At 40.2% G+C, this 16,798-nt stretch overlaps 1 protein-coding gene across 7 annotated transcripts in view; it reads right to left on the reverse strand.

Annotated features, from left to right (window-relative positions):
* Positions 1 to 16,798, reverse strand: part of RHOBTB1 (Rho related BTB domain containing 1) — a 71,267-nt gene that overhangs the window by 16,452 nt on the left and 38,017 nt on the right. For 6 of the 7 annotated variants that reach the window (XM_057530751.1, XM_057530756.1, XM_057530753.1 and 3 more), the window contains 2 exons: positions 5,025 to 5,210; positions 1,473 to 2,452 (listed from right to left, as the gene is read on the reverse strand). In XM_057530751.1, coding sequence (XP_057386734.1) covers positions 1,473 to 2,452; positions 5,025 to 5,210 — 1,166 coding nt within the window. Of the gene's footprint in view, positions 1 to 1,472; positions 2,453 to 5,024; positions 5,211 to 10,272; positions 10,331 to 16,798 lie in introns of all 7 variants that reach the window. The other variant, XM_057530754.1, reaches the window with a different exon arrangement.

The following is a 16,798-nucleotide window of genomic DNA, read 5'->3' on the forward strand; positions in this document are numbered from 1 at the left end:
CAACACAAATTCTCTGAACCATAAAGTAACGTAAAGGAGAGGAATATTTTTTCATCCTTATTATGAAAAATTTCAAACATAGAGAACAGTGGAAAGAATAGTACAACGACAACTTGCTTTTCACATGCTTAATATTTTGTCATGTTTGCCTTAGCTCTACATATATTTATATATATATTTTATATTTATGTAGACATTTTTTTAACAGCATGATACTTCACTCCTAACTACTTTATTAATAAAGAATTTTCTAAAAATAAGAACATTCTCCTAGATAACCATACCATTATTATTCTTAAGAAAATTAGGAATAATTCCCTAATATCATCCATTATCTAGTTCATATTCAAATTTTTCTAATTACCCCCAATTGTATTTTATAGTTTTTTTTTTTTTTTTTAAACAGAATCCAATTGAAGCTCCCACACTGTATTTGGTTAATATACCTCTGTAGTAAGGAAAGGGAGATTTCATCACTTTCACTTAAGGTCTATTGTTTACTTTACTGTGGGTTTGTAACATTTCATTAACTTTCAAGACTGCTTCTGTACCATGATGGTCAATGTTTGGAGTAAATATTACTCAAAGCTTCAAAATTAATGAACAGATTCAGCTACCACCTATTACATGTGTATTACTATGACAGGCATTATGAAAGATAAAGAGAAAAATAGACGTATCCCTATAAATAGAAGTCAGGAAGTCAAATTTTTACAATGAAACATACACAGAAAGGACAATTACAGAACAAAAATAGCACAAGCCTGTAAGGTAGGACAAGCATGGGCCAGTCATCCATCTTGGATACAGGCCACCAGGGTGCTTAAGCAATTACATAAGGGCGCTGTGGGCAGCCCTCAGCACAGTTATCAAAGACAACGAAGGGGCAACAAGGATACAGATTAGCAGGGTAAAGGAGGGTAAGAAGTGAAAGGAGAGGGATTAGAGACAGATGAGGCTTTCCAGATGGGAATGCAGAGGGTCACCGAAATGGCCTCAAGGATTTCAGTGGCCTCGGGAACAAAGGTCACTGATTTTTGTCATGGGTATGTGCTGAACGGTCAAAACAGACTTGATCAGGGAAGGAATCCTGAAGGGCAATTGTGAGCATCAAAATGACTGGCTGAGGCTCAGGGGTAGCTCGACCTACCCTTGAGAAGCACTGTGACAGCATGGGGCTTTAGGGGGCAGCTTGCATTCAAATCCTGGCTCAATCATTTACTACCTGTATAACCATGGGCCAGTTACCTCACCTCTCTGTCCCTCAGTTTCCCCATCTGCAAAACGGAGCTCATCACATTTAACCCTCAAGTCTGTGAGAATGAAATAAGTAAAATACATGTAACTCAGGTACGTAGGGGAAGAGTACTCATGTATGCTAGTGACGGTTACCCTTCCCCTCCTCGTGTTTGGCTATCGTTTGATAAAAGGCAACCAGAGGTATCGATGACTTTGCCATTGGACCCACTCACCTGAGAAGGTCCCCTTGCTGAGACACTCTTTTATGCGATTGGCTTTCCGGACGTGAAACGCTTTCGTAATCTCCTGGTTCATGAAGGCTTCCTTGTTCATGATGTTTTCCACCATCATCCGCAAATCAAACATCTCTAGGACCTCCGCAATCTGAGCCAGGCCCACCAGATCCTTTTCCTTTTCATCCAGTTGCCCTGTATAGAGAAACTGGAGCAGGGTCCGGAAAGGGCCTGGCTGGACAGAGGGGTCCATCCTGACCACAGTCATGGGGCCCACCCGCTTTGAAACGGGGTTGACCTGCATTTCCTTGTGCATGCCAACGAAGCCCTTACTCCAGCCCGACAGGGTCTGTGTCTCCGCCGCTGAGCCCTCGGCTTCCAGCCCCGGGGTCTCCTGTTGGGACAGGTTCTGGCTTGAGGACGCCCACTGATCGGCCTGAGATGTCCTTGGGGTGCCCTCCTCCCTTTCCTCGTCCGGGTCAAGACTCAGGGGCCGCCCCTGGAAATCCCTGCTCTGCTTCTCTTGCTCACAAGCTCCTTCGCTCCAGTGGGGGGTTTCTTCACATTCCATTAAAAAGAGATCATAAAATTTGGAAGAGGAGGTAGCGAGGTAAATTCGGTGTGCAAAGATCCGCTCCTGGTCCTGGAGGATGAACAGGACGTCGGCACACAGAGGACTGTCCAGTAAACAGGCAGCTTCGTTCGTCCCTGTGGAGGGACATTCTGGAACTTTGATGACCGGTGGAGGGGCTTTTGGAGGTAGGAATGGTGCCTGAAGTAAAGGTTTCTGGACTTTCTTTAGGTGGGATTTCCAGAACTGCAGGTGCCGGCGGGAAATGAGGGCGGCTCGGATTGCATTGTCAAACACATCCTTGATTCCAAACTGGTCAAATACGCTTGTTTCGTAGTAGGGTATGCCCAGTTCCTTTGCAACCTCTCGGCCTTTTTCTGGGGGCAAAATATCCCCTCTCTTTATGGGCCTGAAGTAGAATATTTTAAAAATTAGAATCAGTCTTATTTCAGGAAAGAAAATAGTAACCAGGGCCAGTCTAAGCACCTAAATGGATTATACATTTAAAATCCTATTCAGGCTTTTAACCAGACTCTTGAAAAAAATCTACCAACCTTAAGACTTGCAAATATAAAGGACTCATGACGGTAGGAAAAAAAAAATGCTTCTGGTAGTAACAACAATAACTCAAGTATCAGCCATTTGCTAGCTATGTGATCCTGGGCAAGTTACTTAACCTCTTTAAGCCTTGGTTTTCCCATCTGTAAAATAGGAAGAATAATAGTGAGTACTTGCATCTTAAAGGACGATTGGAAGGTTTAAATGAGATATTTGCCCAGCATAGTACCTGTTCCACAGTAAGTGCCTGATAAATGTTAGCTATTATCATCATTGCCACCATCATCAGCATCATTTTCATCATTATCCCCTTATGCTTACGTTTTGCTTTATACCTTAAAAATCAATCCATATTCATTTTCTCACTTGAGCCTCGCAGTAACTCTATGGGTGTTATGTTTGTTCTACATTTTCTAGAAACTGAGGCAGAGAGTTTAAAGGGTTTGCCTAAGGTCACATTTGCAAGTTGCTGAGAGACCTTTCCTAAGCAATGAGAGTCTAGAACTCCCTGGTTCTAGCCTAAATGGTCCATGTCCAACAGCTCATTAAGTCTCCTCTATTAGGTTTGTGAGCCTTCTTTCACATCTCATCGCTTCCTTTCCTTCCACACTCTTCAGTCAGGCCCTCATCATCTTTTGCCTGGACTAGTACATAAGCCTCTTAACTCATCCATCTTCAGCTTCTCCACATTTTTGCTCTCGGTCCTCACTGCTGCACGAAAATTCCTCACACAATACAAGTACGACTTAGGCGCAGTTCTTTTAAAAAAATTTCCTCTGGTTCCACAGAGCCCATGGAATAAAGTCTACACCCTTTAGACTGGCACACAAGGCCCGTTTACAATCTAATCAAACCCCAGGAAGCCAAATGTTTCGAAGCAGTCCTGGCAGAATAGTGCTGTAATTACGGCATAACCGTGGTCAAGACACAGATGGATTCCAGGATGTAGGCAAGATGGGATCTGTCGTTATACTCTTCACACACACATCCTTGATTCTGAGACACACTCTTAGGAGAGGATCTTCCTAAATAAATATTTGGCTTTACAAGACCAAGGGTGATGTGTGTGACAGGCACCGGCCTTAGGAGCAATAAGAATACTGGGTAGAATTTGGATTTGAGGACCTAGATGGAAAAGAGGGAAAACTGCAGCTTGTTGTAAAGGCGGAAGGGAAGTGCAGAAAGGAAGAAGGGTTAACTTCATCACTAACTGATGAATCTCTTTAAGGCTTAGCTCAGATACCACCTCCTTCATGAGATCTCAGAACTATCTATGGAAAGGACGGTCCCCTGGAGCTCTGTAACTCTCCTCTAGGCCTCCGCACATCCACGGTGTGAGGCCCGAATATCCTAACCTTTGAAACAGAAAGTTCCGAGGCCAGGGGCTAATCTCTCATTTGCCAGGAGTCCTCTTTCCCTCTACGTGGCTTATGATATTCAATTCCAAGTCCATGCATTTAAGAATAGAAGGAACATGAATTGTTTTCAGAACATTCATCCAAGACATACCTAGAACATCAGAAATTATCTCAACAAAGTACCATTTGCTTTTGCTGTGAGAGCATAAAAACTTGTATCTGTATAAAATTTTCTAACAACCCTATTAAGGCAAGTACCTACCTGGAAGGAAGGTATTAATATCAACATTTTGGGAAAAGCTATGCTCACCAGCAAAAAATGGAGTTAAGCCTAAAACATATAAAATTATTTTTTAAAAGAGAATGTTGAAGGAGCACAGCTTTTTGAAAAACTCTTATTCCACGTCCCCGCCAAGATTGGTATCCACATTTTATACAGACTGAAACAAATTCTCCTTCAAGTTGTATTTTAAACGTGTGACGCTCTAAACATATCACCACTAGAGCCATTTAAAAAGCAGTGTTGCAGTTTTGCAACCATAGGTCTATATCATTTTTAAAAACTGGACACTGCCAACTTGGGAATGAAATACTCTCAGAGGTTGGATGGAGGAAAATGAGAAGATTAAAAACACCTGGATATATGTGTGTGCATGAACCTGATGTTCCTGGGGGCAAGAATTATGGCTGATGGCTCTGAATGTCAGTTAACTTTACTATAATATAATTTCCAGAAAGACATTATTATGAATAGCTAACATTTTGTTTAATACTTTACAAAGTTCAAAGCACTTTTATACACTCCATAGCAATAATTAGAGAATTCACTTCAATTGCTGGTCGACCATTTTACAAAAACGGGTTCCTGCCTAAGAGGTGATGGTGAGCACGAGAGGGGTCGGGCACACACCCCCTCCTCATGATTAACAAGCAAACCTAAAGCCTATGGCTGATTGATGGGGCCCCAGAGCCACTGAAGAACAGAACCCAAGGCTACAGAGACACCTGCTACCTCTAAATTTTAATTTGGCCGGCACAGTGAAACACTTGAGTCCCTCGGCTTACCTTGCTAAAGGGCGTCTGGCTCTATTAACAGCCTCAAGATCAGCATAGCGGAGATCTAGCTGGCAGCCAACTAGAACAACAGGTGTGCGAGGGCAAAAGTGCTTGATTTCTTGATACCACATGGTTTTCACATGATTTAGGGAATTGGGATTAGCGATCGAAAAACAGAGGACCACAACATCGGACCTAAAAGGAAATCACAAAAGAAGCTGTATTGCCTTTTAACTTTCATTTTCTCTTCTATCATTATGGTTCCTCCCCTCCCCCATCCATCTAATGCCATATCATGTCACAGTTAAAAAAAAAAAAAAAACCAGATATTAAAATACATCTTGGTGTCATGCAAACAGCCCCGTAAGCCTCCACATTCCAGCACCCACACAGCCTGAGTGCATTTCCATGTTGCACTGCAGGCCTATGCATTGAAAGGTTTCCAATGATGTTATTTTACAGTGCAGATGGTTACCCAAACTAGACTCAGGTCTGGACCCACCACATGCTGAACTATTTCCGTTCATCACAAGAAATAGTTTCAAGATAAAAGGAAATAATACCATTTACCACTGTAAACAGAAAGGTGATGATGACTCAATGAGATAAAGCAAACAGTTTAAACATTACAAAAAAACGTAACAGGTATTTGCTGTACAGGGTCGGCAAATACACAGAAGGATTTCTGCCCTTCTTCTCCCTTAAGCACACATGGAGAGAGCACAACCACTTATCTTTTTCTGAAAAGAAAAAGTCCTGAATTTGCAGGAATTTCGACTTTTTGCTAGGTATAAGGCAAGAAGGTAGTATTTAATATAAAACGAGCCAGAGTTAGTCAGACGGCCAACAAGATGGATGAGAACATGTTGGAAGCAGATTTCTCAAATGTGATATATGACACAGAGCAGGTATGTGGAAAAAAGGAAAATTGTTTTATAGTCAATTGTGACAAAAGGATCTTCCATGTTTTATATAATAACTTATCATTCTAGGAGCCAAAGAACTGTTTTACAAAACAGTTGTCAATTATGGTGTTTGACAGATAACTGCTAAAAGGTATCTTTAATAAGAATTATAAACCATCTTTCTAGGTTCAAATATGCAGAATGATGACTGTGAAAACATGGAGGCAGAAGAATATAAAGAAGAGAAAAAGTTATAACCAAGGATTCAAGACTGTTTTGCAGCTACATTCAGAAATAAACTTACAATTTTATTAGATGTTAATTTATTGCCTTTATTGTTTATATAATGAGAAGAATCAAATCGATGAATCAAAACACCATCTTTTTAAATCATTAATGAGCTTCTCTCCCTACATATCAATGAAGACAAACAAATATATCCAGGCAACCATAAAATTTCTAAAAATAATCATTTGCAATGCAGCAAACTGCAGGGTGCTTACATTAAATGTAATTCACAAGTTGAGTCTTTAAATTTATATCCAAGAAAAACTGCACCAGACCACAACAAATAGAGGGGAAAATCCTGACATTAAAATATTTACAAATTATAAAAGAGGACCCTAGGACTCAAAGCAGATGAGTGTATTAATCTGCATGTTTAAAATGCCCTTGAAATAAAGATCTTATAAAAGATTCTTGGATACTGGAAAATATAATGTGTGTAAAAATATGCATAACTGTATAAATGAAAGGGAAGCATGTCTTGTCTTTGGGATTCTGATTTAGTTAGCAGAATATTCTGTGCACGGTCTTACTTCTAATCAGCATAAATAATGGTATCCAGTAAAGTCAAGAACGCTTTGAATTTTACATTTTTTAGGAGCTGAGTTTTCTATTATTCATAATCCTATTTATATAGGATGTCTGATGCAGCTCTGCTGTAAGCTTCAGCCTGATCATAAAATAAAGCTGCCAAGAATTCTGCACAGTGAGAATAATATGGCAGTATCTCAGGTTCAAAATCATAGGGAAAGAATTGAGAAAATGTATCCACCACCTAAATGTGGAACAGTACATATTGATACATGTATAAAATTTTTTCTAATTGGTGCCTTCTATTTCCAGATTAAGGCACATGGCTATAAAGAAAATCATTCTCAGAGTTTAATTTCTATGACAGACATGTAGCAAAATGTCAATTCTGTTATCTAATTTTATGATACAGCGTGTGAGGTTTTGAAATCAGAGCTGGCTCTGTTGCCAAGGTTACCGTGATAACACTCATGCCACTGAACCTATACTAGTTTCTATCCAGATGACCTGTAAACAAGAACAGACAGGACCTTGGGGGCTGGAAAAAATGGCATCTCCTGATGATAGCAGCACAATGCCATTGCACAATACAGGTCCCGAGGGCCCAACTTCTAACTATGTCACACCAATATCTCAGTGCATGAAATGCTGTTGGAAAGCTAGAAAAATAATTCAATGCTCTGTAAATATTTTGCCTCAAAAGGATGATAGTTAAAAAGAGAAGAGGCTGTACTGAGAGCAACGCTACCTCTGAAGTGAAAATAACTTGAGTCAAAATTCTATTTGCATCCTTGGAATAAAGTGATTCTTTTTCCTTTTTTGAAATTCACGTTTAGATGCCATGAGAATCTGTCCCCATGATTTTACATTAAAAGTAGTTTAAAAATTAGACCATATTTTATCTACCAATCTGCTTAAATGTCTTTAACCCTTGTTGATTTAAATACAAATTCAAGTTAAGAAACATTATGTACAGAGGCCTGCCATACGAGTGTAGTGTTCTAAACCTGGTTTTAAGCAAAAGCCTGAGAATCAATGGCTGTAGGGATAGAGCTATAGAAAGACGCTGCTTTGACATATTCCTTCTCATCCCAGCGTTCTTTTCTAATTCCTAATTCTCAACACCTCAGGATCCTCTACGATATAAACACCTATATAAGCAAGTAGCTATTTTGAGAATGCTATTTATTCCCTCCAGATTTTGAGCCATTTTTCTATCTGGTCAAAGAAGGCACAAGACCTGCAGCTAAGAATATCTCCAGCTTTAGGCAGAATTCCAAGGAGCTAGAGATACTAAATAACTTTTCATCAAAACATTCATTCCTGGGGAGAGACTGCTCAATGTCTGACACAAGCTGGTGTTTAAAAATGCCATTCCTGTGAAAGATAAAAAGAAAAAGGCAAGTTCTAGCATTTCTGCTTCTATGGGCTCTGTTACACTTTTTTACTTTGAAGAGCTGAGTTTAAAAATAATTGGGAGGGGGAGGTGTGATGAGGACATTCTCACAGATTAGGCAGCGGGGTTGGCCTAGAAATGACCTCAGGGCTCCTATTTCAGCTGTAAAAAGAATCTGATGGGATTTAAATGGAATCCTACAGCTATTTGGAGTAGAAAGCAGGAGAATTCGAGAATGCAGAGGCAAAGCACATAGGAGACAAAACTCTAAACTCCAGAACATGAATATTGAGAAGGGTAGGAAAGGTTTGGATTTTTTTTTTTTTTGGACTGGGCTAAGTGGCATTATTAAAGAAAGCCAGGATTACACAGGATTTTAGAATGTTGCTGCCTATGAATGTTTATTTTTTGGAGAAAAATGTGATTTATTGTTTCTAAGGGGAAAATATCAATATAAAAGTTTCACTAGGGTACTGACACATCAAATAATGCCCATGAAATAATGTTTTGATTAGACAAGTGAAAAACAATCCAAAGTAAATCTATGTGTTGAAACAATTGCGGATCTCTAGTTTCATGGAGGAGGGTGGGACCAGAGAGAGACCTGGTCATCCCCAAAATGCTTGAGCTGATAAAGCCAACCTCAGTTGTAGCAGTTCTTCTTCAGATATTAAACAAACAGAAAAGCATATTTTTTTCAGCTATCTTTCAAGGAGAACACTGGCCAAAGATAGCATGTGAAAGATTGGCAGAGATATTTGGATAACATAAGGCGTGCATGCAAAGTTGGGACCAATCTTTGTTGGAGGATTAAAGAAAACAAAATCTGAAAATAGTGCATCATACCCACATATCTTGGCCCGGGATAGACTTTTTAAAAAGTGTACTTTATTCATTACACTCTTTATTATATACGGCTATGGGAGAGTGAAATTTTTTTATGTGAAGTCTTTAAAAAATAGATTGAAATTAAATACATGGCGGATTTTCCTTTTAAGGTAATAATATGTGTATATATACATTTTTTTTTCTTTTTCAAGCTAGACTTTAAACATTAAATGCCACATGTTTTCATGGCCTGTCTTAATAATATCTACAGTCAAATTAGCAAACTTGGTGGGAAAAGATCAGGGAAGCAAACAGAAGCTAAGTTTATCCTTTGAAGAAGTGATTGAAAAGGGTAGATAATCAATATCAAAAATTTGCTGTTAGCAATAAATTTCCTATGTTCTTTCCTATCACAAAAATGCTTTCCATCTTTTTTAGTTTGTCTTCCCTTTTCTACTTTGCCATCATTGTCCAGCTAAGGAGCCATGGGCCTTGGGTTGTCTTATTTGCTTAGGTGAAAAAAATAATTGCTAAGTTATCCTTTATCTAAGTAAGACCAGGCCAACGTGGGCAATATGAAGGATAGTGGATCCCATCCAGTCCTCCAGATAGCTGTGACCAGGACATCCAAGGGCCCTTCTCCAGTGTGCCAACTTTGGTTGGGTCTCTTGCTGATGAATACTTGGTAACCAAGAGTAAGCTACCAATTCTATTTACCTGAGTCTTGCTTGGAAGTATCTCCTTTTTAACATATACTTTTAAGCCTTTCTATGTCACTACTGCCTATTATTATTTCTTTAGTAGAGACTACCATATCCTTTATATATTGGTAGAGATCATGATCACATTTCAATGGGTTTCTTTGTCAATGTACACAAGTCCTCTTCTGGCAAAGATTCAAATAGGAGTCCCTGACCTCCTTCTTCCCACTGATAACCGAGGTAGCCTCTACAGAAACGTTTTCAAAACCATTCATGTCAGCAATACACCTTTCATGCATATAATCTGACAGCGCTGTGCAAACAGACAGATCAAAACAGCACAAAACAGCTGGGAGCATGGCGGAGAAAAGGAATGTGTAACACGTGGCTTTGGAAAATTTTAGTAGGGGAGCAGCCCGGTGTGTATGAGATGTGGAGGGAGTTGTCAGTGATGGTGAACATAACCACCTCGAGATGAATGGCTGTGTAAGCTCATACTCATGGAAGATGGAGACGCCTGTAGGGGAGTGCCTGGCAGGGGGTCTAGGGAGAGCAGGGCAGTACCATGCAGTGCCCTGGATGTGAGCAGAGAAATCAAGTCAATACTTTACCAATAGCAGTGAGGCTTCTTAAGTACAGATGTTATGTGGGGAAAACTGTGAAAACACCCTGAAATATATCCAGATTTGGGAGTGATTAGCATGCGTAACTATTTCTTCCAAGCCCATAACTGCATGTTTAGTAGGAAGCAACATTTTAAACCAGTCTTCCCCCACCCTCCAAAAATGGGACCAAGCGATGCACACTCTCAAGTACAGGGAAGCCATCTCAACATCCCACCAATGCCACCAAATCCTAAAATAGATAATACTCAAGTCTTAAAAACGGTTGGTTCTGCCATCATAGTGCAAATATCACAGAAGGCGATGGCCTGACCATATAGAAGGCTGTGGGTTACCATGTCATGGAAACCAGCTATTTTTTTAACTTGATATCCCATTTTTCTATCTATGCTCCCTTCAGTGTACAAATCTTCTCTGACTTATAATGGGGTTATGTCCCGATAAACCCATCTAAATTGAAAATATCATAAATCAAAAATGCATTTAATATACTTAACTTGCCAAACATCATAGCTTAGTCTCGCCTACCCTAAATGTGCTCAGCACACTTACATTAGCATACAGCTGGGCAACATCTAACAACAAGCCTATTTTGTAATAAAGTATTACATATCTCATGTAACGTATTGAATACTGTACTGAATGTGCAGAATGGCTGTCTGGGTACAGAGTGGTTGTGAACGTATCAGTTGTTTACCCTGGTGACTGCGTGGCTTACTGGGAGCATGGCTCCCTGCCAACGCGCAGCAGCATGAGAGCGTATAGGACCACATATCGCTAGCCCGGGAAAAGATCAAAATTCAAAGTATGTTTGCTACCGAATGTGTATCACTTTTGCACCATGGTAAAGTAGAAAAATTGTAAATAGGACTATTATAAGTCAGAGACTGTCTGTATTCTTACACCTCACATGATCATCAGAAAAAAACTGAGTGCATGTGAAATTGGGTGAAGCACAAGTAATTAATTAAAAGAAATAGCTTAAGCAATCTCATTTAACTCCTGATCAATGAAAGCAGGAAACACTGATACAGAGAAGACTTCCTTAACAGGAGAAAGTGAAATTGTGGTAATAAATTCTCTGCCTAAACTCCACCTCATCCTTACTTCTCTTCGGCTTGCCCTGAAGCTACATGACGGAGGAACTGCCTTCCTGCACTGTTTTCTCCTAAGAGCAAGACTAGCTGCACGTGTAACAATGCCTACGTGTCAGCTAGACGGCCAGCTGGGAGGGCTCTGGGATTAACCTCCCTGACTCTTCTGAAACGAAACGGTGTGAACCAGCAAGATCATCCCACCACTTTTACCCAGGCCTCTCCCCAATCCTCTGTGAATCGATAAAGGTCCAAGGACTTGCCAAGTCACTTATCCGGTATCAATAAGCAATCATTCAATCATTTCTCCCAGAAATATTAACTGATAACCTACTATGTGCCAGGCGCTCTTCCAGACATTTGTGTCTTTAACAAGTTAAAGACACAAATCACCCTCCTCATTGTGCTTACCCTTGTCATGCTTATATTCAACTGGAGAACAGACAATAAGCAAGAAAAATAGGTAAACTATTTAGTATGCTAGGCGGTGACAAGCGCTAAGGAGGAAATATAGTGGGGAAGGGGGACAGAAATGTTGGGGAGCAGAAGCTGCTGTTGAAATGAGGTGGCCGTGGAGGGCCGTACTGAGAAGGTGACATTTCAGGAGAGACCCGAAGGAAGTGAAGGAGCTGACATGTTGATATCGACAGGGAGAACACTGTGGAAGAGGGAACGGCTAGTGCAAAGGTCCTGAGGCAGGAGCATTCCTGGGGTGTTTTCCTGAGGGCGAGGGGGAAAACAGCAGGAGCTGAGCTTGGAGAGGCAATGCTGGGCTGAGGTACGGAGGGCCTAATGGGTGTCTGGCTCTTACTCGGAGTCAACTGGTAGACGATTAGGGGTTTTTGAGCAGAATGATTTAATTTATATGTTACAGGATCACCCCACTGCCATCATGAGAACTGACTAAATGGTGGTGGGGCGTGGGTTGTCAGGAGGGATAAGACAGAAAGAGAGGCCAGTTAAAAAATAATAATACAGAGGGAGATGGTGGTGACTTCGGCCTGGGAGTGGTGCAGGTGGTGAGAAGTGGCTGCATTCTTTATACACGTGAAAGCTAGAGCCACCGGGGTTTGCTGATGGAGCAGGTGTCAGATATGACCAAAAGGAGTCAAGAATGATGCTGGAATTTTTGCTCAGAGCAATTCTTTCTTCCCTGTTCCTGGCACTGACATCTTTAGCTCAGCATTTTAACACTGAATTGTAACTCTTTATTTTTATTTTTATTTTTTTTAATTTATTTATGGCTGTGTTGGGTCTTCGTTTCTGTGCGAGGGCTTTCTCTAGTTGTGGCAAGCGGGGGCCACTCTTCATTGCGGTGTGCGGGCCTCTCACTATCGCGGCCTCTCTTGTTGCGGAGCACAGGCTCCAGACGCACAGGCTCAGTAGTTGTGGCGCACGGGCTTAGTTGCTCCGCGGCATGTGGGATCTTCCCAGACCAGGGCTCGAACCCGTGTCCCCTGCATTGGCAGGCAGATTCTCAACCACTGCGCCACCAGGGAAGCCCCTGAATTGTAACTCTTTATGTTGCTGTCTTTCCCCACTACTCTTGAGTTTCATTTTTAGGGATTTTGTTCTGTTCCTACTAGTTTCTCTCCCATTGTGCACAACACAGTGTTTGTAACAAAAGAGGCCCTCAATGACTGTTTATCAAATAAAATGGCCTTATAGATATTGCAGGATGTAGAAGCAAATATGTCTGCAGACTCAAAATCTAAAAGAAATAAATTTAGGCCTAAAATAAGTCAGTTAGGGGATATGCTTAAAGTTTTAATGAAAAAATGATATGTGAGCTATTACATTTCTTCAGACAATTATGGCTGAAAGATAGCTATATAGTATCTCTGGTATATAGCAGAGATTATCCACTAAATATATATCTTTAAATTATTTGAATTTATCTTAAAAATCTATTTATCCATCTAATTGGATACTTTCATAATGCCAGAATAAAAATGGATTAATGATCTCTTCTAGGAATTAGATTGTATCCAGAAGCAAAGGAAATATAAAGAAATGGGCAGGTTACTTTCAGGATTAATTCTGGGTTAGTTTCACAGAATTAAGGCTTAAGATAACACCCTCTATTTCACAGACCATCTTGTTTTTTAAAAAAACATGCCAACTCTCCCGCCCCACCCAAAAAATGCTAAAATAGAAAGATAACCAAGGTGATAAGTTTAAAAGAGATTTTTGCTTATTTGTTTTATCTTTTGGTAATTCAGTACTTTGTCCTTCTAACTATATTTTCTAGGCTGGGAGGCAGAGGAGTTCTGGGGAGAGAACAAAGTAGTGGAATAATTTTGGAAATCTAATAAATGGTCAAAATTAAAAGTTATTGATATGATTATTGTTAAGATTCACTAAGAAAAATATCTGTGAAAGTGGTCTGTAAACCATATGGTACCAATTATTGTCAGACAAATACGATTATGGGTTCAAAAGTCACCAAAGACATATCTTGTATATTGCAGCTAATAAGAATGGCAGGACATTCTCATCAAGAGATCTTTCCCTTTTGGCTGACTAGCTCATTGATATGCAATTGCTGAAAGATGGTAATAGAATTATCCTCTGAGGACACTGCAGAATTACCCAGCCGTCTCTTTCTTCTTACCACCTAATTTATAAGGGAAAACTGTACGGGCTGAAATATATATTTCTTCATCAGATGATTCCAGTATAGAAACATCACAAACTGATGTTTTCTCTTTGTCCAAGGATGAAAAGTCAACAAACTTAGCTGTATTTGACCCAACTTGTCAAGCTTGCAGTTATTAAGTAGGAACAGCAAAAAGGTAAAAAGAAGGCAGAACACACGATGTTAATGTATTGAACAGTATATATGTTCCTTATTCTCCTTACCCATCTCAGTGGCCTCATTATTCATATGTCTGCGGCATCTTTTGGGTCCACAAATGCTTTTCTGGGCTCAACCATAACGGACCGTCTTTCCCAGTCATGTGACCAGTGTTTGGGCAGCAGCCAGCATCCTTCCGGGTCCCGGCACATGACTGACCCCAGTCATCAACCAAGCCCTGTTCCCGTCTCATTGGGCACTGCTGCTTCCCAAGGACAATTTCATCCCGGGAACAGGGCTGGGTTGGGCACAGGAATCCCAGCTCTCCTGATATTGTGTCTTCTGGTTACAATACAAGATGTACCAGTTCAGAGCAGGAAGGACAGTGGAGGACAGTAGTCTGAGGGTGACACAGAGCACGGCACAGACATATTTCCTCTGTGCCAGATGATCTGGCATCGCTGCAATCCTATGCTTGAGTACTTTAGTACAGAATCCATGAATTTCCAGTACATTAAAAATTTTTAATTACTTGTATGCATTTAGTCTAACATATTTTTGTTTTGGATGAGCACAAAGCAGTAATAATCCACTTTCAACTGTTTTACTTAATGCCCTCATCTATGGGTAAATGGATTACCATAAGTATATAATTATTTTTTTAAATGATTCTTGTAAAGATCTTGGAAATGATACCCAGAGGAGAAACAAACTATAGTTGGAAAAACATCAGTGTTAATACATGTAATTCTGTTTAAGAATACTCATTCAAACAAGGCATTTCCCCCCCAACCCCGCCCCAATTTATAAATTCAAAAATTTGGCAAAAAAGGGGGAGGTTTGGGGTGGTGTGGCTTACTATGCCTCCCTCCTTTTTCTCTTGGCCTCACACCATTCTCTAGTTCCAGAAAGAACCGACTACGAAAGACAAAATTGTTACTATTTGATGGAGAAATGGAAAACTTTCAGGAATGTGGTGTCCTTTATTCAGTTATCACCGGGTACCTGCTCAGATGTATCTTCTCAGAAAAAGATACATACAGAACCACAGCCAAAGTACCTGCTCAGATGTATCTTCTCAGAAAAAGATACAAACAGAACCACAGCCAAAGACACAGGCCACTTGGGTGAATTATGATCCACACAGCTGAGGGCTCTGTCTCTGGGAAAAGGGATCCAGCATGATCTGGGGACAATTTGATAGTGTCCCATCATTAGCTTTGAGATGCCAGAACCATTTCATTTCCCATGTTCAGCTATTAAGGATCTCGTCTTATTTTTTTCGCCCCTAAGTTCATACAAATGATTTCTATTGATATTTTCAATGAGAACTAAGTTTAAGTTCTATAAATAATCAAAACATATATTGTCAGCCATGAAAATTTCCTCACATATCATAGACTACTTAGACTGCCCATAAAAATATTTTATTTAAAAAATTATTGAGCTACAATCGAAATACACTAAACTTTGTATACTTAAAGTGCTCAATGTGATTAGCTTTGACATAGGTATACACTCTCCATACTGTCATCCCAATCAATAAAACAAATATTTCCATCACCCTGAAACTGTCCTTGTGTCCCTTGGTAATTCCTCCTTCCCTCCATCCTCTTTCCCAGGCAGCGAGTGTTCTCCTTTCTGTCAGTATAGATTACACTGCATTTTCTAGAATTTTACAGCAAGGGATTCACACACAATATGTGCTCTTTGTTCCCTGGTTTCCCTTACTCAAAAGCTCTCTCCAGTCTTCATGAGATTCTTCCCGTTTGGCTGAGGTTCAGTAAAGAGTATTGTGATGTTTCCGTGACAGTGTTCACCAAAGCGTGGCCTGAGGACTAGCTGCTTTCTGATCATCTATGTACTGGCTAAAACATGCTGATTCACCTCTCCCCAGATCTCTGACATCAGATAACCAGCAGCTTCGGTATAATCAAGTATGAGAACTAGCAGTTTTAGTCGAACCTCTTAGGGAACAACTATTCCTGCCCCTTGGTCCAACCAGCTGCTCTTCTAATGTCTTTCTACTGTTTTCTATAACTTGGGCAAGTCTTAGTCCTTTATGCCACAGCAGGACTAAATATCTTTAGGAAACAAGCTGCAGTAATTTTCCTAGATCCCTCTGGACCACACATTTAGAAGTGTGGTTTGGATGACTTTTCCATAAAGTACCCACATTGGGAACTTTCCTCCCTTTGCTGCGTTGTTATCCATTGATAAAGTCCACCTTCCGGGCCAGGACTTGGGTGAAGAGTGAAGCACTGGCCTCAGGTGCAAAATTTAAAGAGGTGCCCAAAACCTCAGTAATCCAGATGAACACTAGTTTTTCAAAAATCAAAATTAAGGTAAAAAAAAAAAAAAATCCATGATGAGCAAAATACCAAAATTTTAAATAAGGTCAGGGCCAGTAACATTTGCCATGCTGAGCCTGAGACAGAAAGAAAAGATCAGTTAACAGTGATCCTATCTTTTAAAAATTATTATTATTTACATTTTACACCCAAGGTGATTGCCTTACTTGCCTCACCCTCATCCTGGCCCTGGTCCACTTCCACCTGATATGTTTCTCTGTCTGACAGGCTGTTTGCCATCCCGAAATCATCATCAGAATGTTAGTTCTGGC

Source organism: Balaenoptera acutorostrata, chromosome 16, assembly GCF_949987535.1.
Source record: "Balaenoptera acutorostrata chromosome 16, mBalAcu1.1, whole genome shotgun sequence".
NCBI lineage: Eukaryota > Metazoa > Chordata > Mammalia > Artiodactyla > Balaenopteridae > Balaenoptera > Balaenoptera acutorostrata.